The 24,640-nt window shown below is 36.2% G+C and overlaps 1 protein-coding gene across 3 annotated transcripts in view; it reads left to right on the forward strand.

The window, feature by feature from the left end:
* Nucleotides 1–24,640, forward strand: part of LOC149843423 (En/Spm-like transposon) — a 150,358-nt gene that overhangs the window by 23,897 nt on the left and 101,821 nt on the right. For all 3 annotated transcript variants that reach the window (XM_089999786.1, XM_089999785.1, XM_089999784.1), the window contains exon 5: nucleotides 5,173–5,239. In XM_089999786.1, coding sequence (XP_089855912.1) covers nucleotides 5,173–5,239 — 67 coding nt within the window. The remainder of the gene's footprint in view (nucleotides 1–5,172; nucleotides 5,240–24,640) is intronic.

Below are 24,640 nucleotides of genomic sequence, written 5' to 3' on the forward strand. Positions count from 1 at the left end.
TCCAATAGCATAAAAAGATTTTGTCTACAAAAAAAACTTCATGATGCACCTAATGCCCATCGTGTAACCTACCCAAGTCAGGTTATACATGACTCTCCCTATGCACATACAATGATAACAAAAACCCCAAATAAGGTTTTATTTTAATTTGATAATGGCAACCGAATCCCCCAAATCTGATTGATTAGGGTCTCTGACAACCTTCATAACCTCCTCCCCATTCAACATCAACCCTGAAACCCAACCGTTTATGTGCCCAGAACAGTTCTTTTTGCTATTTCACAAACACCAACTTGAAAAAAAATCGCCCAAATTAGAAATCTCTGTCCAGGCTATTTATTTTTCTTAAGCAATTCACCTCTTTACGTAATACAATCATACTAAACACCACAAGAAAATCCAAAATGAAGAAAACAAGTAAAACAAACAGATCCAAAGACTATATAGCTCCAAAAAACAATACCAACATCCAAAAACATCATCCACCGAAACACCCGTTAAAAATCTCTAAGATTTTCATTAAAGGGGATCAAGTGCACACACAGGAAACCCTCTTTTTTTTTTTTCTTCTTTTTTTTTTTTTTTCATACGAGTCCCAGGCCAGCACCCAGCCGACTGGGTCGGCTGGGCCTGCTATGGCCCGGTCCAAAAGAAGTAGAGCACCCAGCCGACTGGGTCGGTTGGGCCCTGCTAACACAGCACCCAGCCGACTGGGTCGGCTGGGCTTGTCGCCTCCAACCCATGCACTAGTGGCCTGCAACATGAAACAACATTTTTTTTTTCAAGCCTATACGATTACTGTTTTCATAAACATATACGATTTCTGTTTTCCGATTTCAATATTTAGGGCATATTAAGAAAACCCCCAAATCAATTTGATTTGGGTATTTAGGGTTTATCAAGAAAACCCCCAAATCAACGTATGGAATCGAACCCCTGTTCGATTCCTCACCCAGGTTCGAAGAAGAACCGTACTTGATTCCGATGGGTTTCCCGGCGATCGAAGGCTGGGGACGCGAAGGTAGGGCCGCGACTGACACTCCTTGTTGCTCTCGCGACAGGGGGATACTCGCTGCAGTCGCTGATGGCTGCTTGTTGCCGCAGCTCGCCGGCGAACTCCTCCTCTCCGATACACACTGACAGAGAGAGAGAGACGGGGGAAAGGAGATGGGGGAGGAGAGAGTGCCCGAGTGAAGAGGGAAACCCCCCCCTCTCCACTCCTTTTATCGGCCCTCTTCCATGCCGAGATGGGAGGAGTTGGTTACGCATTGCGTAACCCCCTCCTGCCCCCCTTTCCTTTTATGCAACGAACCTATCGGGCAACCCTTATCGGGTTGCCCCTTTCTTTAAAAGGGCTGTTACACAGGGTCGCGGCTCGGGTCCGGACCCGAGACCCGTAACCCGGCCCCAATCGATATGGATCCACAAGTGGATCCAAATGGATCCACTGTGGATCCTCGAATTAAATTAGATTTTTTTTTTTTAAATTTTATTTATTCATTATTATCATTAAATCAAGGTTTCAAATGAATAAATCCTAATTACCCCCCCTTTATGGGTCCTGGATCCGTAATGTGGATCTAGGCCCAACTTGAAAAATTTGAGATATTTTCAAATAAGAAATCTCGGGTTTTACAGTTGTTCTCAATGAGGTGAGATCACTAGAAAGGATCAAAGGAAAGCTAACAAAAGCTAGGGTGTCTTCTCGAGAAGTTTAGCTGAAATTCCTAAACCATTCTATTTAGAAATTTGAGTTTAAGTATGTTTCTAGACTCAGTTACATGGGGCCTTCATTGAATACCAAAGACATGCTTGTTATGAAGAAGTTTCTTCATGTAACTTGATCTTTCCATGTGACCTTGTTATGAAGAAGTTTGTACTTTTTCTACTCTGAACTTGCAATTTTTTATTGTCAACTCTTTAGATTATATGTTTACTGAAAAACATGGTTTGATACAAATTATATATTGTTTTTCTTTTAAAATCAAAAGTTAACAAAACCCGGTCTGAGTCACCGAGTTGACCCGCCGAGTCACGAGTCAATAAAGAACGAGTCGAGTTCCGAGTCACGGGTTTTAAAACCTTGGTTCAAGCTGGTCATATCACTACCAAATATCTAAAGTCGGAAGACCAAGTTGCAGATATGTTTACAAAGCCTCTTGCTAGACCAAATTTCTCAAAATGTTGTGACAAGCTGAGCATGATTGATATCTATGCTCCAACTTGAGGGGGAGTGTTGAGAATAGGTGGTTTTAAGTTTAAGTCTTTTTATATTAGAGGTTATTTGAAATTTTGTTTTCATAATGGGCTTAGATGTAATTATTCTTTTTGGCCTCTCTCTATTTAACATAGAGAGAAGCCCTAATAACATGTGTTAACGAGTTTTCTATTGTGCAGCCGACTCTCTCTCTTCCTCTCTCTCTCTCTCTCTCTACACAGGTGGCTGTGCATCAATCTTCCTCCTACAAAAATAAGATGAGAGAGAATCGTTTACAGTGGTTTGGACATATTCGGCGAAGGCCTAATGATTCTCCAGTTAGAAGGATGGAGAAATGAGAAAATATATTAGTTAATAGAGGTCGGGGTAGGCCTAGGAAGACTTGGATGGAGATGATAGGAAAGGATATGAATGCTTTGAACCTCACCGAGGACATGACATTGGATAAAAATGATTGGAGGAGAAGGATTCATGTGAAAGACTCGTAATGATTTTCTTTGTTGGTTCATATAGCTGACCCCAATTGTTTTGGGATGAAGGCGTAGTTGTTGTTGTTGTTGTTGTTCCAACTTAGCCCTCGATCGAATCACCTTCGGAACATTATACCTCCACATCTAATGTCGGGGACACAAGGGATACCCCACACCCACAAGTGCCACTTCTTTGGTACAATAAACAACAGCTGTGTCAAACACACCACTCTCGGGTAATTTCAAAAACTCTAAGTGTTGACTTTTCCAAACTTCTTTCCTAATTTAATTAAACTTTCTCAACCCTTACCTTTCTTAAACCTATTTAAGGACTCTACTAGGGAATATTACTAGGGAATATGTCCAAAAACTTTCAAAGGGTACCTTATCCCTATGGGAGTCTTTTTAACTCCAAATTAACTTCAATTTAAATATAAAAATTGGAATTAAAGTTGTATTTTTGTTGGGTATGGGTTTTGGATCTGAATCCAGATTCAAGATCCAAATCCATATCCAAACCCAAAATTGGATCTTGGGCTGGATCAAATCTTGATTAATATGGGTCTTGGATAAAGTCCTTATCCATATTAATTTGGATCGAAAGCATTGGATCTGGTCCGATACAAAACCGGACCGGCTCGTCGAGGCGGTCTTTTTTCAAAAAAATGTGATTTTCGGGCCAACCGTAGCCTGAATTAAAAAAAGTAAGCTATCATTATGCTCAGAATTTTGAGACTCATCCAACGATATATAACTTGAATTTTGCTTCTGAAATTTGTTCGAAAATAACTTGAATTTAGCTTGAATTTAAAGGTTGAAAATAAAACTCTTTATCACATTTCGATTGGCTCATCTCGACCTTGTCTTTGAGACCTATGCCAAGACCAGACTCAAAGAACATCGTCCTAAAATCGAGATTCTACCAATTTTCTTCTATGCTTGGCCAAATTCTCGAAAATATGCGATATTATATCAAACATCAACTATCTCACAAGAATACTTTAAAATATTAAATATATTTAATTAAGAACATTCAACAAGACTCATACATTCGTATTACATAAACCAAAATATTATGGCAATAATTACACTCGATTTTCAATCGGTTTCCACTCATGACTTGAGTGCTCCTTTGCCATGCCAGATCATCTTATGCCATCTTTGTTGGAGTTGTGTGAAACCTGATTTCTACCTTGATATAAATTTTTTGGACAGTAGCTTTGTAATTTTACTGATAATAACGATTTTTTACCTTAACCCATTTTCTTGAGGAAAAAAATGGTGGAAATGCACTTTTTTTTACCTTAGCTCACTTCTTTGGATGAAAAAACAATAGAAAATGCACTTCTAATGGCCTCTAAACAAATGCAAAAGTTGGTAAAACCCAAAATGAAAAAAGAAGATTATTTTCAGCCTTTTTAAAGTTTGTCTAAAGTGTATCGTTACAACATGATACGGGTACGATACACTCGTATCGTGATACGCGTGTGTTTCGTATAGTAAACCCCAAAAGTAACGATACGTGATGGCACAATATAGACAACCTTGCTTCAATTTACTAGTCCATGCAATTCTCGCACCTTCAAATTTTAGTCCATGCATCTCCTAACATTCCTAAAGATGGAAACTGAAGTTGGATTGGTGTCTCCACCATAGTGTTAAATATAGTGAGATTTATGAAATCTCGATAATATCACGATTCACGAGAAATTGTCTAAAAGTTTAAAACGACAATTTCTAGCAAGATTTTCAAAATATCGTTAGATTTATGAAAAAACATAAATACCACAATTTAAACATGATATTTACATTTTAAATGGCCATTTATCATGAAAAAAGCATGTTTTTATTTTTAAATAATTTTCATTAATATTTTCTTATAAAAATTATTTTTTATATTTTAGTTTGTTTTTTTATTGCCGAGATTTTGCCAAAAAAATGCGAGATTTTTGAAAAATTTCAAATTCTCATGATTTTTTGAAAAACGATATTTTGCCGTTTTAACTTTTGTCACTATGGTCTCCACAGGCTTCATATTCAGTTGTGCAATTCAGTCAAAACTTCATTATGGCCAGAAAGTTTAATGACTGTGTGGTTCATAACAAATAACAGTCTTGACAAAACAGGCACTACCCGACAAATCTCACTTCAGTCAAAATCTGCATCAAAGAACTTTTGCGAAGTACCAAGTAATTACCAATTCTGGAAATTCTTAAAAATGTTTCCTTTATCCTATTTGCATAGATGGAATTAGGTCTCTCTCCCATATTGTGACAAATAATAAGTCAATGCTAGATTTCTTATTTTTGTCTTTCTAGTTTAATTAAATTAAAACTGATCTGTTTTATTACTTAGGAATGAGGAAGTTATCTGATGAACTTATGCATAATCTAATGTGTTTTTCATTTGAGAACATTTTAGGTTGTTTAATCACAATCCTAGATGTTGTAATGTTAGTTGTTAAATCATTTTCTTCTAATTTAGGCTGATGAGCAAGGGTGTGTCAATCTTAGTGGTCTGGTGAAAGTCACTGGGGGCTATGGCACAAACGGTAAGATGCTTGCTGTACATTTCATATTTTTTGTTTGTTCTGAAACTTAAGTTTTTTTATTTCTATGATTTTGAGTCACCTATTTGCTTGTTGTATTTAAATTCTATGCTTATAATGATTCCATTTATTTGTTTAGAAGCGCGGATTCTATGAAACTACGTTGAACCAAGCTGAATCAATTCTCCCTTCTCCATCACAACCACCCACCCTAACTACACGATAGGTTCCTGGACAACACCAATCGATAACAACAAAATACCAAGAAAAATGCATTGGTCAACCAATCACCACACTATCCACTCTACAAATCTATATCAAGTCCAAAGTTGTTTGGGTCCACATAGAATACACCCCAAGTACAATGATACCCGCTATATCAGCCCCAATATGCAAAATTAGTCTTGTTGAGTTTCATGAGAATGATCTGAACAATCTCCTTGAGACGCATCAAACCCCCCAAATTACTATTCGAGAGCTGCACAAAACACACAAAACACTCCAAACAAACACCCAAACAACCAAGGAGTCACTGCTGCAATTCTATTGAAACACTATATTGAGAAGCCACAATAGCCCTCAACAAGACACAAGAAGGTAAATGCACCCACAAAAACACTCTATGCATCCAATGCTCAATATTCACACACAAACAAAGTTACCACCCCTTAAATATTCTGCCAAAAAATCTTCAAAACTCAGCCAAAACACATCAGATTTCATTGAAATCACTTCCAGCAGTTACCATACATAAAAAATGACCCACTAGCTTCCAATAAGTCTCACCCAAGCTCACTGATTGAATCAGAACAGCTAGATTTCTCAATTCTGGACACTATTTCACCCATAGTTAGCAAACCCAGCGAGTCGACTCGGGAATCGCCCGAGTCGACGCTGATCGGACCCCAAATGGGTCACCTATTCATGTTACTGATCCTAATGCCAATTATAAACATTTTATCATGCATTTTATGATTTTAATGCACAATTCTTATACAAAGGCCCTTGTTATGAATAGTTTAATATTGGTCAATGAAAATTGTTAATGATCATGTATAGTTATATGTTTCTGTAACTTACCTGTTGACATATTACATCTTGAAGTTTAGTGATTTCCACGTCTTATTCATGTGCTTACACTATAAAATATAGAATCCTAACTCGTCCGAGTCACTGAGTCAACCAGTTGACTCGCGAGTCAAAGGTTGGGTAATCTGAGCCCGAGTTACGAGTTTTTCAACTATGATTTCACCCAAAATCCAGAAAATCTTGAAAAATTCATAGAAAATTCAATATTTCTCCAATTGACATGAATTTTGGTTTGTTGGACTTCTAAAATCGAACTCTGTCAAGCCCTTACCTCAGATAAAGAAAACATGAAACTTTGTTCTGACATGATGACATCAGCATCTTCACCGCAACATGAATCCCAATGCAATATTCAGATTATCAATGAATGGAGTCTCTTTTCCCTTCTGGTCACAATCTCAGCCCTCTCTTTCAATTTGGCATGGCTCTGATACCATATCAAAGCAAGAAGAACTCTTGAAGAGAGAAGTTGAGAGGAAGCACAAAAGGAAACTTCATTAAGCATAAAATAAAAAGAGTACACCCTTATGGGAGAGACGACCCTCTACTCCACTACAAGACACAATCTTTTGATTTAAAGCTACTTTTACAGGGAGAAGAATACCCCTTGGCAATAATACTATGTACAAATATATACAAGAAGGGAGAACATACTAATGGTAATACACATATTATACATAACTCTTAACAGCATACATCTTGTTAAATTATATATGTTTGATTCTTTTACAATGCTTGAGATGTTATTTTGTGTTAATTACTTACTGTTGATTGTTAATATGTTGATTACATGTTATTAATTTTTGCAATTGATTTGCAAATTTTGTATATACCTTTTTTAATTGAGGTACTGACTAATCTGATTAGTGCAACCTAGTCTCCGACGACTAGGCACCGCCTAGTGCTTTTTACTACATAACCCTTATGTCCTTGATTGAATTACTGGTATACCCTTCAGTGATTACCTATGTTTTTCTCACAGAGATAACTCTCTACTCTATTCTTGCATACTGTATCAATCAGTAGAATCTTTCTGCTCATGTATTTTCTACTAGATCATAATGTATGGATAGATTTAGCATGGTTTATTTCTTCTCAAAAATATCTCTCTAATCCACATATGCATACTGTATCAATCAGTAGAATCTTTCTGCTCATGCGTTTCTATTAGATTGGAATGTGTGTATAGGTTTAACATGGTTTATTTAGTAGATTTAGATAGTTGTATTTTCGTGCAATTTGAACTATCCATTTCTCTTTTTAAAATGAACTATGATAAATCCTTCTATGGGGTCAGAATTTCAGATCTACTCAAAGATGCATGAGTTGTGAGATTCTATTCCCTGGTAAAAAAAATTGTGGCATGAGTAATGAAACAAGCTAGCCACTATGGGAAATCAATCACAAGAGAACACAAAATATAAAAAAATAAATATTTATTCACCAAAAATATATGCTTGAGAAAGCATAACACAAGAGGGGGGCTTGAACCCCTTTATATAAGCATATGGGTCTAACGAAGTATGCGGAAGAATCAAGAATGCAAATGCATTCACAATGTCCAATAATGGACTTAGCACAAAGGCACAAAGAAGAAATCCACTAAGGAATAATACGAAAGGCCTTGTAACAAGGCTACACACATAAAATAAATACTCTTTTTATTAAAGAGGAGCTCACAAAAGCATAAAAGAACACAAGTGGGAGTACCCCTATTTATACACTCAAGGGACCACGTGGGGGCTCCCAATAGAGTCGTTGGGAGCCCGCAACGGTCACAATCTGTATTGTGAAAAGCGTTGAGGCGTAGCGAGGTGCTCCACCAAAATCTGAGGCGAGGCATAAGCCTCAAAAAAAATTTTTTTTTTTAACTTAAAAAAACTATAAAAGTTATCTAAAATTATAAATAAATAAGAAATGCTTTATTGATGAAGCGCCAACCAACAAGAAATAAAATATCTCAAGTAAATATGAAAAAAATATGTGATTAACATGTAAATTAACATTAATGCAACAACTTGATCTATATAAGTATCTAATTGCATAAATATGAGCATTCATTCAATAAAAAACTAACATTAACAACAAAATGCATATTAGCACTAACAACGTCATGTCATAATTAAAAAATGTATGTTAACATTAACAACCAAATGTTAATGTATTTGTCCAGAATTCTTTAAAATGAGAGTGTTAACATTCACAATTACAACTGAAAGACCCAAAAAACATATAAATGACCAATAGCTCTATGATACGAATTAGGGCCTAGGCTCTTGTTGTGTCTCGTCATCATCAACATTTAAGTCTTCAATATCATCATCTGAAGAATCCATATAAATAGGTTCTACTTCATCTTCATTCTCTGACTCTTCATCATCTACACTTTCTTCATCCACGTCCTCAATTACTTCTTTTGCTTTTCTTTTTCCGTCAATAAAAAATCATGTATTAAATATTTATGTTATGTAATTAAAGAATACATTTATATTCATAGTTAGGTTAAAGGAATATAACTTTACCTCGATCTCTTGAAGGCATGTCTTGCCTAGAATCACTTTGTGAAACATGAGGTGAAGTGACTTTTTCAATAGGCACATGCTCAATGGCATTTATGTCGAAGTTCAGATCCAACCATGAATCCTCCAACCAATTGAGATCACTTGGCAACACTGGATCTTTCTTCTCCACAATCCACTCATCGTCGGAGTCTATATGATTTAGACATGTAGGGTCTTTAGTAGCCCTCCTCTTCATATTTCTCTCTTAATTTCATATTGTACATTACAAAAACTAATGCATTCATCTTCTCTTGTTCAAGTCTATTCCTTCGTTTTGTATGCACTTATAATTTCAAATCATTGATAATCAAATATAAGATAATTAAACTTATAAAAATGTATTTCAAAAATAAAATACAAAGTCACAAACCAATGAGAAAGTACTCCAATTCCTCTCACAGCCCGATGCACTGCATGTCAAACTTAAAATTCGAATTGCAAAATTCATCAACTCGGGATTTTCGTGCCCAAATGAACTCCACCAATCAGTTGCATTCAAATAAAATAATAAATAAATGTTAAAAACATTAAGAATGTCATAATTAACAAAAACATAAAAAAATATTGACAATTAACAACATAATTGCAAACTTACCAGGACTTTTTTAATTTTCTTGTTGTAACAACTGCCTCTCTGCCAAACAAGCCCCTTGCCTTTTTACATGCATCAATTTGTGTTGTAATTTTCAACCGAATATTTGCATCAGAAACTAATTTTTCAACACAATCATAAAAGCCACTCATAACTTCTCCATCAGGGTTGAAGTTGTCAGCATAATGAAAATGTGGATTTAAATAATAGGCAACTGCATGCAAAAGCTTATGAAGTTGCAAGTCCTATCGTCTATCAATGATATCCCAAATAGGTTTATATTTTCTTTCGACATTGTCAAGGTTTGAAGCAATTTCCTCCTTCACTCTATCCATTGCCTCATACAAAAATCCCATAGTAGGTTCGTCTGCATCAACGAGTCGCAACACTTTCACGAGAGGTAGTGTAGCTTTAATTACATATGATATGCCAACCCAAAACTTATGATCATTAAGAACAATGTAAGAAATGTTCTTAGCATTACATTTCTTATAATAATTAGATGATCTAAAATTTGAAGATAAGAACGTCGACTTTAACTCTTTCTTATAACATCCAATACTATGAAGTGTAAGATATGATGTGGCAAAACGAGTGACGGCTGGACGTAGAAGTTCTTTCTTCTTTGTGAATTTTCTCATTAAATTTAATACCCATGCATGACTATAAATGTATCTTGTAATCTTTTTTGCCTTTTCCACTGTATCTTTAAAAATTGATATCTTTCCAATATCTTCTAACATAAGATCCAAGCAGTGCGCTGCACATGGTGTCCAAAAACATGTTTTTTCTGTTGTTAACATATTCCCAGCTGCCACATAATTTGGTGCATTATCTGTAATGAATTGCATCACATTACTTTCACCAACTTCTTTAACAACTTCTTCAAACAACTTACACAAATTTGCACAAGTTTTTTCCTTATCGCTGATGTCAACGGACTTAAAAAATACTGTCCCAGATGAGTTGTTCACAAGAAAATTAATTAAGTTTCTTCCTTTTCCATCTGTCCAACCATCTGCCATATTGCTGCAACCAACCTTTGGCTATTCTTTTTTGAACTCTTTCAAAATTTCATGAGTACAATCTACCTCGTCCTTCAAAATTCACGTTCTGATCTCGTGATAAGAAGGTGATTTGAACCCTCGCCCATAATTTGCAATGGCTTCTACCATTGCACCAGAATATGGATTGTTGCAAAGATTAAATGATAAGGCATTTGCATAAAAAAATCTACCAATTGCACGACGTACATTTTTTCTTTCATTCCTTTTGAAAGCAGTGTTTATTGTGGTTTGTCGTACTTCTTTGTTCACAAAAAGGTCCATAGGACCACCTGTACTTGTTTTTGCATCACTACATGATTTACTAGTTTCTTTATTCACATTATTGCCTGTTGATGATCCAAAATAAACACTTCTCCCGATATCCAACTTGTTTTGTTATAACTCTTCTTTTTTTTGCTTCTGATCCTTTAGATGATTCTGAAAAAATTTGTTCACATCAGGTGTTACCGCTTCGCACATGCTTACAACATGTTTTGTGTCAGCTAAGTGATGTTTTAGCCTATAGATGCCTCATGTACTCTCTTTATAACAGTAATTGCAAATTACATGTCCTACGAGTTTGGGATCTTTAGTGGGATTTGGAACTTTAACTCCATGATTCCATCCCACATCTTTTCCCATTGTTCAACTGCAAAAATAAATATAACAAAATATATATTAACATCATGCATTCTGCTGACCACATTACATGAAAACAAATGCAAAAAATGTAAACCACATTCAAAACTTGTCATGTTTAGTCAGATTTTTAAAGAAATCTAAAAATCAGCATATTGTATTACACTAAAACTTCAACATAAGTATTAATGTAGTGCAGTTTTTTTTAACTAGTTTCACAATTATTAATGTATCTAAAAACGATAATTAATAAATTAACAACTAAATTCTAATCTAAATGCAGGAAATAAAAATTTTGAGATTGAAAATAAACTTAACAAGAAAATATAACAAGAAAATGATGGAAAATGCAAGCAAAACAATAAGATGCAAACACAGATTAGCAACTAAAAGTAAAGATACACTGATCCAAGAGGAACAATGCCAACATTTGGGCAGATTTGATACGTGAATCAACGATAAATTACTAACAATGCATATAGAAGTATATTGTACAACCCAACATCCAATGGGATGACACCTATACCTGCCTAAGCTAATCAAAAGCAGGTTCATGTTTATGAACAGACATATCCAAGGCCTATAGCAATGGCATGAAACAAGTTAATCATCGAGGAGAGACAAAACTAAAAGTTAAAAATTATACATGAATTAGAAACATCACTCTGTTTACAAAATGACAGAACTAAATAAAACGATAAATGAGGCGATCATTATCAACTGTTTGATTAAATACTGGAACACATCATCAAACATAATAAACTAAGACGTTCTCCAATACATAATATTCCACTAGCATGAAAATCAACACATGCAAAAACAGGAAATAAGAAAATCTACAAAGAATCGTATCAATGAAAAAACACTTAACATAAACAACCAAATATGTATTAAAAGAAAAAGAATCTAAAAAGACAGTAACAGAGAGAGAGATATAAGAGGGCAAACCCTGCAAACAGTCGCAGTTATCAGCTTCCTTCCTCGCTACTTGACGACAAGGCAAATGGCAGGGGGGGTGGAGCCCCTGCCGCTAAAGCAAGGAGGACAGGGGGGAGCAGAGCCCCCCTGTCGACAAGGCAAATGGCAGGGGGGTTGGATCCCCCTGCCGGCAGAGCAAGAAGAACAGGGGGGAGCAGAGCCCCCCTGTCGACTAGGCAAATGGCAGGGGGGTTGGATCCCTTTGCAGGCAAAGCAAGAAGGACAGGGGGTGCAGAGCCCCCTGCCTGACGATAAGGTGAGCGACAGGGGGCGGCGCCCCCTACCGAAAAAGAAAGAGACAGTGGGCTTCGCCCCCCTGTCGGTCGACCAAGAGAGAAAAGCTGAGGGGGGGGGCTGCCCACGAGAAGCGACGACAGGGGGCACCGCCCCCCTGTCGGTCGACCCCAAAAGAAAGGCAGGGGGTAAGCCCCTGCCGACGAGAGGGGGCTTCGCCCCCCTGTCGATCGACCAAGAGAGAAAAGCAGAGGGGGGGACCCCCTGCCCACGAGAAGCGCCGACAGGGGGGCACCGCTGTAATAACCGAAATTTTCCGTTTATTTCTTTTATAAAATAATGCGGATTGTACAAAATGGGCCTACGATCCGTATTTCGGATCCAGGACCCATAAAGGGGCATATATATAATAAATATCACATATATATATATAAATAATAATAATAATAATAAAACTAAATATAAAATTTAGTGCAGGGATTCAACTTGTGGATCCACATTACAAGTAAGCCATGGATCCAATTCACTGACCCAAATCAACAAGGGATCCACTGACCCTGCTCGTGATAGGTTCGCGAGTCTCGAATCCGGACTCGGGTCGTGCCTCGCATAGCGGGTTTGCAAAAAAAAAAGAAAAAGAAAAAAAAAAGAGAATATATTAACAAGTGTTAAAAAAAAAGTTGGCAGTAGCTTGCTCGATAAATCAGGTGTTAGGATTCTGAATGAACCCTAACACAGCCGAGACACCCTTGGCGATGGGAAGGGGGGAGGCGAAGCGCAGTCGCCGGAGAGTTCCTTTTTTTTGGGCATTCTCCTACAAACAGGGGGGGGGGAGGGACCCCCTCTCGTTCACCTCTTTCTATCTCTCCCATCTTTTCTCCATCCCTCTCGAACCCTTTGCTGTGGCAGCCACCATCACCATCATCAGAGTCAGCGACCACCCACCCGCGGCAGAGACCTTCCTCTTCTTCTCGGAATCCCCTTCACGGTGTCGGAGCAGTCGAGGCCAGTGGAATCACTCCCCTTCTTGAAACAGCCGCAACCCTCAAACACCGATTTTGAGGTACGGGTTCCCCTCTTGATTTTGAGTGAGAAAGAGGGCGCAAATTTGCTTTCCATGGAATATTTTAGGGAAATCATTACAGAGAGGCAAACTTGGGGGTTTGAGGTGCCAGAAACCCCAAATCGACAGTTTTGGGGATTTCGGGTTGTTGAACTATGACTCTCAGACCTTACGGAGGAAGATGTATCCTGATAGGATCCTTCTGTATAAACAACTCTATTATTGAAACTTAAAAAGCACAAAAAAAATGTATTAACTGAGGATATAGATAAAAAAAACTTTTTTTTTATTGAATAAAACACTGCAGGGAAGGCTCATTGGAGACCTAGACATTTTTGACTCAGTATTGGAGACCAAGGCATAAACAAAAAAATAGATAAGAGGATAAAAATATAAATCTTTTTCGGTCAAAAGGGAAAAAGGAAAACAAGAAACCAAGTATTTGAATATTTTGATTCTAGGAAAGACTAGACAGGAATATGCAGCTAATCAGCGCTTTACATCTACACATTTTTAGAGCTATTCTTGGTTGGATGATATTTCTTGTTAGATTGCACAGATACCATTTGCAGTGGTAATCAGCAAAATCACAATAGATCTTTTTTTTCAGATGAAACAGATGTCTTTTAGCTATTTCAGCAAAGTCCTCATACCTTGATAGTATTCATAGAATTTCATACCCCCTCTTATAAAAATAGAACAGACTGATTCACTGGTTGGTGGAAATTCTGTGATATTGGCTTTCAGGATGAATTACTTGGATTGGTTACACACTGATTCATTGAAGAGTTACTATTAAACTGAAACTTAATCAATCACTAAAGAAGATAAACTAAGAAAGCACTTTGACTACAATGATAACCATGCTACTCAAATCCTTAAAAAAAAAACAATAACCATTTCAGACAGAAACTCTAATTCCGAAATTAGCATCAACCAAGGAACGTCTGAATCTCGTATAGATAGGAATTTTGGTGGTGCAGCTATACTATTAATTTGTTAGTCTCTCATCGTATAGGTGGGGCAGGAAGCTTAGAATTGATGGAAATGATGGTGAATATTGATTGTAGGCTTTATGTTACAATCTTAATGGTTAAGTAAGTACAACCACTTGTTATGTGTAAATGGGTATTAAGTTCAATAACAGTTTGTGATCTCTATGTTAAGTGCATTGTCTGTTCGATTTTTTTTGTTTTATACCGAAGGATTCAGTGTTCATCTGTGTTCAGTACATAACAGAATTCTTTTTTAGTTATGATTCAATTGCCAAACCCAAGACTCCTGTGTGTACCTTGGGTATTTTCTTCTTACATAATGTTAAATAGCAAAAGTATAGTAAGCAACTTCTGTGTGAATCCAAGAATGAAAATCGGCGACTATGGGTTCACTTTAGAAATTTTCAGGTTTAAGCAGGTTAAAACAAAAGTATACATGTATTTCCTATGGTGATCCTAACCGTGAATAAACCAAGTCTTTAATGTAGTCTTCTGCACAAACCCTTGAAACCCAACCGTCGCCGACACTTTTGCTGGCTGTATATGGGCACTACACAAGAAAAAGAAGAAAAAGAAAAACTGTGTTTTTAATCTTTATTGCCGTTATGTTTTTTGATTCAATATGAACCTGTGTATGGCATGCCGATTTTAGATGGAATCATGTGATGCTATATAGTTGTGAAACACTGTGTTTTAAGCTTTACCGACAGAAATGTTGTGAGTGCTATGATGACTTAGCTAAACATGTAATCATCCTTGGTTGCTGTCATATAACCTGTTCTCAATGCTTTAAGTGAACTTGTTGGATCATACATATGGTTAAATTGAGATATATGGATGTGCATCAGAGTGCATATAACTATTAGTGTTGCATAGACTTTGATACGTTGGCATACATGAATGTGCATTGAAAACATGTTGACATTATGTGGCATACTATTATGATTTTCGCATATGGTGCATCGATGATCGAAAGGAATCATCGAGGGTCGGGTGGGCCTTGAGCTGTGGTTTGCTCTTTTATTAATTGTTTAAATGCATAAAAAAAATTTATATTTATATTATGGTTTTAATTGCACTGTTCGATTGGTGCCACGGGTGGTAGACCATGAAGTGTTGCGCATGCTGATTTGCGAGCTTATGGTTGCATGTTAATTTGCAAGCCTATGTTATTAACTTTGCATGTTGATTTGCAAATGTAAAAGAGATGCACGGTTCTCTGTTGCCATGGGTTGTGGTCCTGTGAAGAGCTTGGCATGCTGATTTGTAAGCTATTGTTATTAATTTTGCATGTTGATTTGCAAATGTAAAAGAGATGAATTAATTACAAGTAAAGAACATTGTAATTTATGTTTCCTTGATGTCCCTTCTTTAATGTAGGAATCTTAGATATTGCGGTTTTGGGGAAACCGTGAGGATACAAAAACTCCGTGTGCGTTGTTGTTCCCCTGAACCCGATATTGAGGTTCTTCTCCTAGCCACGGTTTTAGGGAGAGTCCACCACTTTGCCTGAGAGTGGTGTGTTTGACACAACTGTTGTTTTGGTATACCAAGAAAGTGGTGCCAGTGGATGCTGTTTTTCATGGTGTCCTCAACATTGGATGTTGTTTTCCAATGTTTCGATGAGTAGTGCTGTTTCTTGATATCGGTCGAGGGCTAAGTTCAGAACCCAGTAATAAAATACAAATTGTGTATTAAGCTACCCTGGAAACCTAACTTAACCTCGTTGATCTTACCCGTTTGGTATGTCCGTGGGCAATGATAATTAATAAAAAAAAAGAGGAACTTAAATTGTACGCATTTAATAAGGCATGCATATGTAAAGACAAAACTCTAATAAAAAAATAATAATAAAGTATTCATGCATTGCACATAAATCATGCATAATCCTGCTATGCATTAGAACATGCACGTTTTACCTGTTCTGCATGATGTTTAATCTCTAACGTCTCACATATTTAAATTGTGATCTCTGCCATTGCTTAAATGATCCTTCATGCTTAAAAATTGTTCCCTGTTATATGAATGCTTAAATCGAATTATGTACTTGTCATCATTGCATTTCTCTAAATTATTGCGTGAGATCTTATCTGTATTCTTTAGCTCTCTTGTTTCATTTGAGGTACCTGTATGCAGGATTCTTCGGATTCTGACACCCTAGTTTATTAGTTTTTCTCAGACACGGGTGATCAGTGAAGTCGACTCGCTTCTGAGGGGATACGAGGGTTACATTTGCTTCAGACTATTTCATTTACGGACAGAGTGACTCTACTTTTGTTTCTTTTAATTCTTTTTATTTCCTTCAGTTGTTACTTTACTTTTGACTTGAGTATGAGACTATTATGGATTCATTAATAAAAGAGTTTAGTTGGTTGGTTATGGATGATAAATGTAAGTTCGTTTGTTGTGTGTGGTTATCCAACTGAAATTGGAACTATAAGGACCCCAGGTCTTTGGGAAGTTTTTCGCAACTCAATTTTTTTTTTCCGCATTTTCAAAGGGTATGAGTTGGGGTCGTTACAACTGCCCCCCTATCGGTCGACCCCAATAAAGAAAGGCAGGGGCCTTGCTGACGAGAAAACCTAAAGCAGGCATATCAAAGTTATCTTTTAGCATATTTTTAACATCAATAATATCACTTTCATCATTGCCTGTGATGATCATATCATCAACATAAAACAAAAGAATAACAATACTATTACCTGCACTTTTAACAAATAGAGCAGTGTCAGTATAACAAGAACGAAATCCCGGCTTGATCATGATAGTATTAAATCTATCATACCTTTAAGACCATATAAAGCTTTTAATAATTTAAGGGTTTGACCTTGTTCAAGAGTAATTCCCGGCGGAGGGTCCATATATACTTCTTCATTTAATTGACCATTAAGAAATGCATTTTTAACATCTAATTGAAATATAGGCTATTTATTAGATGATGCTACAACAATTAGGGTTCAGACACTAGTCATTCGAGTAACAGGAGCAAATGTCGCCTCATAATCAATGTCGTATTCTTGTGAGTATCCCTTAACCACTAATCTTGCTTTATATCGTTCTAAGGAACCATCACTTTTTGTCTTAACTTTGTTAACCCGTGTAACAACCCCAACTCATACTGCTTAAAAAGTGCGGATTTTTTTTTTAAACAAGTGCGAAAACAATGCCAGAGACCCGGGGCTTTTACAATTCCACTCACTATTGGATAACCAACCAACCATAAGGGATCTGGATCTTATACTCATCTTTCATACCAAACTAAAATTAAACCAACTTTATTCATTCAAATGTAAAGAGTCTGAGACATAAGTAAATGAAAGTAAAGAAAACAAAAGAAAAGTAACAAGAAAGAGCCACGCCGTCCAAAGAATCTGCCATGTAGTCGTGTGGTCTCCTCGTAACTCTTCTAAGAAGCAAGTCCTCTCCACTAGGCATCTGTCGCTGCGAAAAACACAAAATGTAGGGTGTTAGAATCCACAGAATCTTGCGTATGAATCCCTCTAATGAATCAAAAAAGTAAAAATAACATAAATAAGATTCATGCAATATTTTAGAATAGCATAAATATAACACATTCATAATTTAACTAATCATTCATGTAATAGGAAAAAATTATTAAGCATGAGAGAACATTTAATAAATAACAAGGATCACAATTTAAGCATTAAAGACATTTAACATGCATTAAGGAACAACATCATGCATTCATCAATATATCACAGTTATGAGAACAAGTAAATATGCATTATCTAATGCATAGCAGAAATATGCATGATTTCAATGCAATGCATGAATAATTTATTATCTTATGTGAAGTTCTCTTTTATATGCATGTCTCTGTTAGGATGCACACATTTAAGTTCCTCTTTTTAATTATCGTTGCCCGCGGATACTCAAAACGGGTAAAATCTTCGAGGTCAAGTTACATTCTTACGGTAACTTAGCACACAAGTTGTATTTTATTACTAGGTTACAAACTTAGCCCTCGACCGATATCAGTAAACAACATCATCCATTAGAACATTGAAAATCAGCATCCAATGTCAGGGACACCATGAAAATCAGCATCCACTGGCGCCACTTTCTTGGTATACCAAAACAACAGCTGTGTCTACACACCCCCCAGGTAAAGTGACAGACTCTCTCTAAAACTGTAGGCAGGAGAAGAACCTCAATATCGAGTTTAGGGGTAACAACAACGCACACATAGTTTTAGTATCCTCACGGTTTTCTCAAAACCGTAATATCCAAGATTTTCACGCTAAATAAGAGACATCAAGGAAACATAAATTACACTGTTCTTTACTTTCTTTTATCTTATTATTAATTCTTATCTTTTACATTTGCAAATCAACATGCAGAATTAATAACATAAGCTTGCAAATCAGCATGTGAAGCTCTTCACGGGATTACAGCCCGTGGCATCATGGAACTGTGAAATAAGACCATAATATCACATTTGATTTTTGCAATGCATTTAACAACTAAAACAAAGAGCATGCTCAAGGCTCACACAGTTCAGGATGACCCATTTGATCATCAATGCATTCATTTGCAAAATTCTTCAATCGCGTGCCACTATGCATTACTTTCATATGCTTGTCAATGCACATTCATGTATACAAACTTTTGAGATGCACATGAAACAATAAATTCACACACTTATGCAGGTTAAGAACATGATTTCAAATCAATACACATATTCATGTCTATAGCATAATTTCACTTAATGCAAGTATTCCTGTCATATGTATGTTTCAACTCACAGGTTCATATCATATGCATGCTTTAACTTACATGTTTGTGTCACATACATGGTTTCATGTAGTACACATTAATCAAGCATGCAAACATTCAAGTAATGATGCACATGTCAAACCCATCAGTTAAATGAGTGCATACACCAAGGTTACCTTGATTCAACATATCATATCAAGTACAAATGCCATTCATTAGCATGCATTTGAATACACCCGCTTACCAGAAAATTTGATTTTAAAAAGAATACACTACACGCTGAATTATATTTATTTATTTTACTATATTTATTTTTTTAATACACTTGACCCATTGAAATCTTACCCATTTATGTATGTTGTGTGTGACTGTGTTTTAGAAGTTTGGAGGTACATACAGGTGTTGACGCATTTAGGATTGTCATGATTATTTATTAGAGGTCATCACTGGTGCCTAACCAGGAAGCATAAATAGTGCTCACAACGGTCAAAAGATCATTCCATCTTCAGGGAATGTATCTGGGGCTGGTGATACCTGAATTTACAAATTGCTACCATGAGGTCTGATGGTAACACTTGCCTAGAACAGTCAAACTCTGTCAATAGATAAATAAGGAGATCTGGTGTACCTGGGCAATATACGTACATCCACCAAAACAACCTTGTACATATCCAAATTAATACCTAGATCTTAGTAATATTGACCACTACAGTTGAAATGCTTCTTTAGAGCATGTTTATGTTCTGTTTTATTCAAAAAATCTTGTGGCCAGGTAAGCTCAGCTGGTCTGGCCAACCAGACCGTGACCCAGACAAACACAAGAAGACTTCTATTTTTTTTTTTTCGTCATGACAGCGTGCCAGCCCCCAGCCGACCAGTGGGCTGGGACTGGACTGTTCCAGGTTCAGTCCAGCCCAGTCGGCTGGAGCCAAATATATATGTGTGTGCGTATTATAATATTTTCCATATCAACAGTGGTCCAGCACCAATCTGGATAGTTGTCTGGGACAGGACAGCAGACTGTCTTGTCCTAGCCAACTGTCCTGGCTGGGAATGGACAGCTGTCCGTCCTATCCCGAACAAAAACCTCCATAATTTCAAAATTTACACATTTTTATTTCCATAGATTTGGTTCCGTTTTAGGAACCACAACCCCATGTCCACCTGTCCATAAATGTACACATGTCCAGGGGGCAGATCTGTCCAGAACGGACAGCATGGACAGAGGCTCAAATCTGACCAGATCTGCCCATCATCACGGTGGCCAGATCTGTCTTGATCTACCCGCTAAAAGCATGGGACAAAACTGTCCAGATCTGTCCAAAGTGTCCATACAAGGCAAGAATATATATACATAAACATACATGCTTCTCTCTCTCTCTTTATATATATATATATATATATATATATATATATATATATATATATATATATGGGGAAAAATGTAAAAACATGCAGAAAATCATAGAAAAACGAATATCACATATTCTAAGCTTTCCTACATCGATTCTCATGGATTAAACCATGAAAAATCAAGATAGAATCCATGGTTTCTCATAAAAATATTGCCTCAAGCTTATAGGCTCCTTTTCTCATTCGAGACAAGAGAAAGACCGGTACCATGAAGAAAAACGATGGTAGATATTGAAAAACGTGGGTAAATGGTTGGAGATGGCCCAAACTCCTCTTTTTCCTCACTTTATCTCTCGTTTTCTTCCATCTTTTTCTCTTTTCTCTCTCTTTCTTGTAGTCTTTTTATAGGCCCCATAGGGGAGGTCACTCCTCCTTCTCTAGCTCCTTCTAAAATGGGCTTGAGAGAGAGCCTTCCTTTATTATGATTCTCTCTCTTTTGTTTCCAATTTTTTTAAAACTCTCCCGAGTTTGACTTTTCAAAACTTGGTTTAAAAGGGAACTCTAAGTCTCTCAACCTTCCTAAATGTTTCTAGAGATGGTTAAGGGCTCTTGCAAGAGTCCTAAACAAACATAAAAATACAATTTCGGAATTACATTTAATTAATTAATTACTTATTTAATATTAAATTACAAATAAATTTCTTGAAGTTTCCAAAAATTACCTAGATAATGTGAGAGGCTTCTTAACATAATTAAACTCCAATTTAAAGGTTTTATATGAATATAAAGTTGGAAAAATTGTTGGGCATGGATTTAGATTTGGATATGAATCCAAGATCCAAATCCATCTCTTAAATCCAAATGGGTTTTGAACTGGATCAAACCCAGATTAATATGTGTCTTGGATAGGGTCTAAATTCATATTAATTTGAATCGGATCCCTCGGATCCGGTTCGATCCAAATCCGGATTCGACTCAATAAACTGCTCAATTTTTGGAAAAACACGATTTTTGGGCCAACCGTAGCCCAAATTTAGAAAAGTAAAATATCGTTGCGCTCAGAATTTTGAGATGCACCCAACAACATATTACACAAATATAAAATTCTGAATTTTGCCCGAAAATAACCCGAATGTCGCTTGAATTTTGCTTGAATTTAAAGGTCGAAAATAAAACTTTTTCTCATGTTTCGATTGACTCGTTTAGACCTAATTGATTAGACCTGGGTCAAACCCAGACTCAAAAATATCAATCTAAAATCGAGGTTCAAACGATTTTTCTCCCAGACCCAAATTCTCGAAAATCTCAAATTTAACTAAGTGTGAAAATACGTGACATTACACAACGACATCCAATAGCTTTTTTATTTCGAGGAAGTTGAACTAATTTTCAAGTTTTAGCCTTCTTTAAGGCATCTAGTTCTACCCTCATTGCTTCAATCAAATATGATATATTTTTTGCTTGATTATGACTAGAAGACTCATAGTATGATGTAAGGCTATTTGACAAGCTCTATAATTTGGTGAGAGAGATTAATATGAAACAAACCTAATAGGTGAAATTGATTCTCTAGAGGAGTGCCTAAGGGAAGTTTCTTCTAGAGGTTCATTAAGCCGCAAGATTTTTTCTAAAGCACTAATAGGTTTCTCTTGCTCGCGCCGGGTGTAAAACTGGAGATTGTCACCATTAGTTGGTGATATTTCAGTATGTGTGTTTTCACTATTATGTGCGTTTTCTAATATTTTTGAATTACTTAAAGATTCATCATTTGTATCTTCTAAAAGATCATTTAAAAACATATATTCAATTTCATTTTGTTTGTCTAGTATTTCAAATCCGTTCTCATCTTCTAAAAATGTAATGCCCCAAAAATTTTAGCCTGAATTATACTTCAAATATTGAAATACCAAATTTTTTTTATAAGTATTAAGTAAATAAGATCCTATAATGCGAAAACGATTTTTAAAAACGTTTAAGACTTTGAGCGTGGTTACACTAAAGATAACAATCAAATCAAAATGTATGGGATATACACATTTTAAACCACGTACAATATAAGACTGAAATATGAAGAGTTTTAATTTCATTTTAAATCAGAGTATGAAAACAATACTTCAGTCTCTACATGATCAAGTACTTAAAAGTAAAAGATCATGAATACCAAGATCGCAAGGTAAGAGTGGACCCTCGAGAATGCAGCTTGACTAGCCCTTCGCTCCAACTACTCATCATACTTTACCTGCATTACTTGTCCTCTATAAAACGGGGTCAGACTCGCTAAAGCCCGGTAAAGCAACCAAACTCAAACTTAAAGAAAACATATCAAGCATTTAAAGGTAAAGATATATTATTCATTCATCGTCAAGTGATAGACAAGGGAACGTCCTATGAGTCATTCATTTCTAGCATTCGAACATAAAGCATTTAAAAATATTTCATCACTTAATATTTTATTCAACCTTAACTCACGTAATAAAGCATAATCTATATGCATTCAAGTCATACAAGTCATCGCACACACACACATATATATATATATATATAAAATTCTTATAAACAATAAGTCAAATCACATTTGACCATTCTAACGTGAAATACACGACATACTTTATATGTAATTTAGTTAGATATTCATGATACACATCAATCATGATACATAGGTGTGATATATTTACTCAGACAATCATTTGCAATGAAACTATGTCGGCGTGATGCATCAATCACCTAATAAGTCAAAACTAGTCATTTGTAGGCATGATGTGCCGTTCACATATACGTTAACATAAGCGCCACAATCACACCCTCATATCAAGATTTAAAATCAATAAGGATCTGATTATCATATCTGAGTTCAATATATAATCATGCTATAATAGAAAAGCCAAATCTATAGATTCATAACTGGCTATCTCAATCAACTCACACGATCATCACAATTCATCATAATATTTTATTTATTTATAATAAAGATTTAAAAAATCCACGTCAGATCACCTGGTCTGGAAAATGTACAACCTCAAAAGGAGTTACCACCCTAGACAGATGGTCTGCCCGGTCTTGGACAATGCACTTTCTCACAGGAATATACCGTCTTCGTGGGCTACCTGCTCTTGGACAATGCACTTCCTCACAGAGACTTACCGCTCTAGCCGGATTACTTGATCTGGTCATGCACACCATCATAGAGAATTCTTTGGGAACAATTCCTCAACGGGTACCATATCCAGTAAAAACTATTGTGATACATTGTAACGACCCCGATCCATACCCTTTGAAAATGCGGAATATTTTTTTTTTCTAAGAGTTGCGGAAACCTTCCCAGAGATCTGGGGTCCTCACAGTTTCACTTTCCATTGGATAGCCCAACCACCACAAACGAAGTTGCAATCATCATCCATATCAACCAACTAAAACTCTTTTATTAATGAGTAAGAAAATTTCAAAGACAATGTATTATTCAACTGAAAATAAAGCGACAACTGGAAAAAAGCAAGAAGAATTTAAGAAAGAGCCACTCTGTCCTCTGTTGAAGCCATCAGGCTCAAGTATGACTCATCCATCCCCAGATGCATGTCCAACTTCACTGTTCACCATATCCTGTGAAAAACCAACAAAGTAGGGTGTCAGAACCGAAATTCTGAGCACAACTACTTCTAAAGAAACCAGGTGAGAGAAAAAACATAGATAAGATTTCATGCAGTGATTTGAGTGAGTGCAGATATAAAATTTGCAACATTCAAATATCTATAACTACCAACAATTACATGTGCTCACCAGTCAAAAATAGTAAATCAGTACCATATATCAAGAACTAAATTTCCAAATCTTGCAGCATGATTTTAATAAGTAAATCCTATGCTACCACCAACTCATGTCATGATATAGATAATGATTCAAACATGCATGATCTAATGTATAACAGAAAAATGCATGATTATGTGCAATGCATGATTTCTTCTGTTATCTTTCATTTAAGTTCCATCTTTCCATATGCATGCCCTATTAAATGCACACATCTTTAAGTTCCTTTTTTTAATTACCGTTGCCCGCGGATACACCAAACGGGTACAAACCCCGAGGTCAAGTAGGTTCCCAGGGTAGCTTAACACAATTTGTA

Source organism: Nuphar pumila, chromosome 3 (genome assembly GCF_984573655.1).
Source record: "Nuphar pumila chromosome 3, dmNupPumi1.hap1.1, whole genome shotgun sequence".
Classification (NCBI taxonomy): domain Eukaryota; kingdom Viridiplantae; phylum Streptophyta; class Magnoliopsida; order Nymphaeales; family Nymphaeaceae; genus Nuphar; species Nuphar pumila.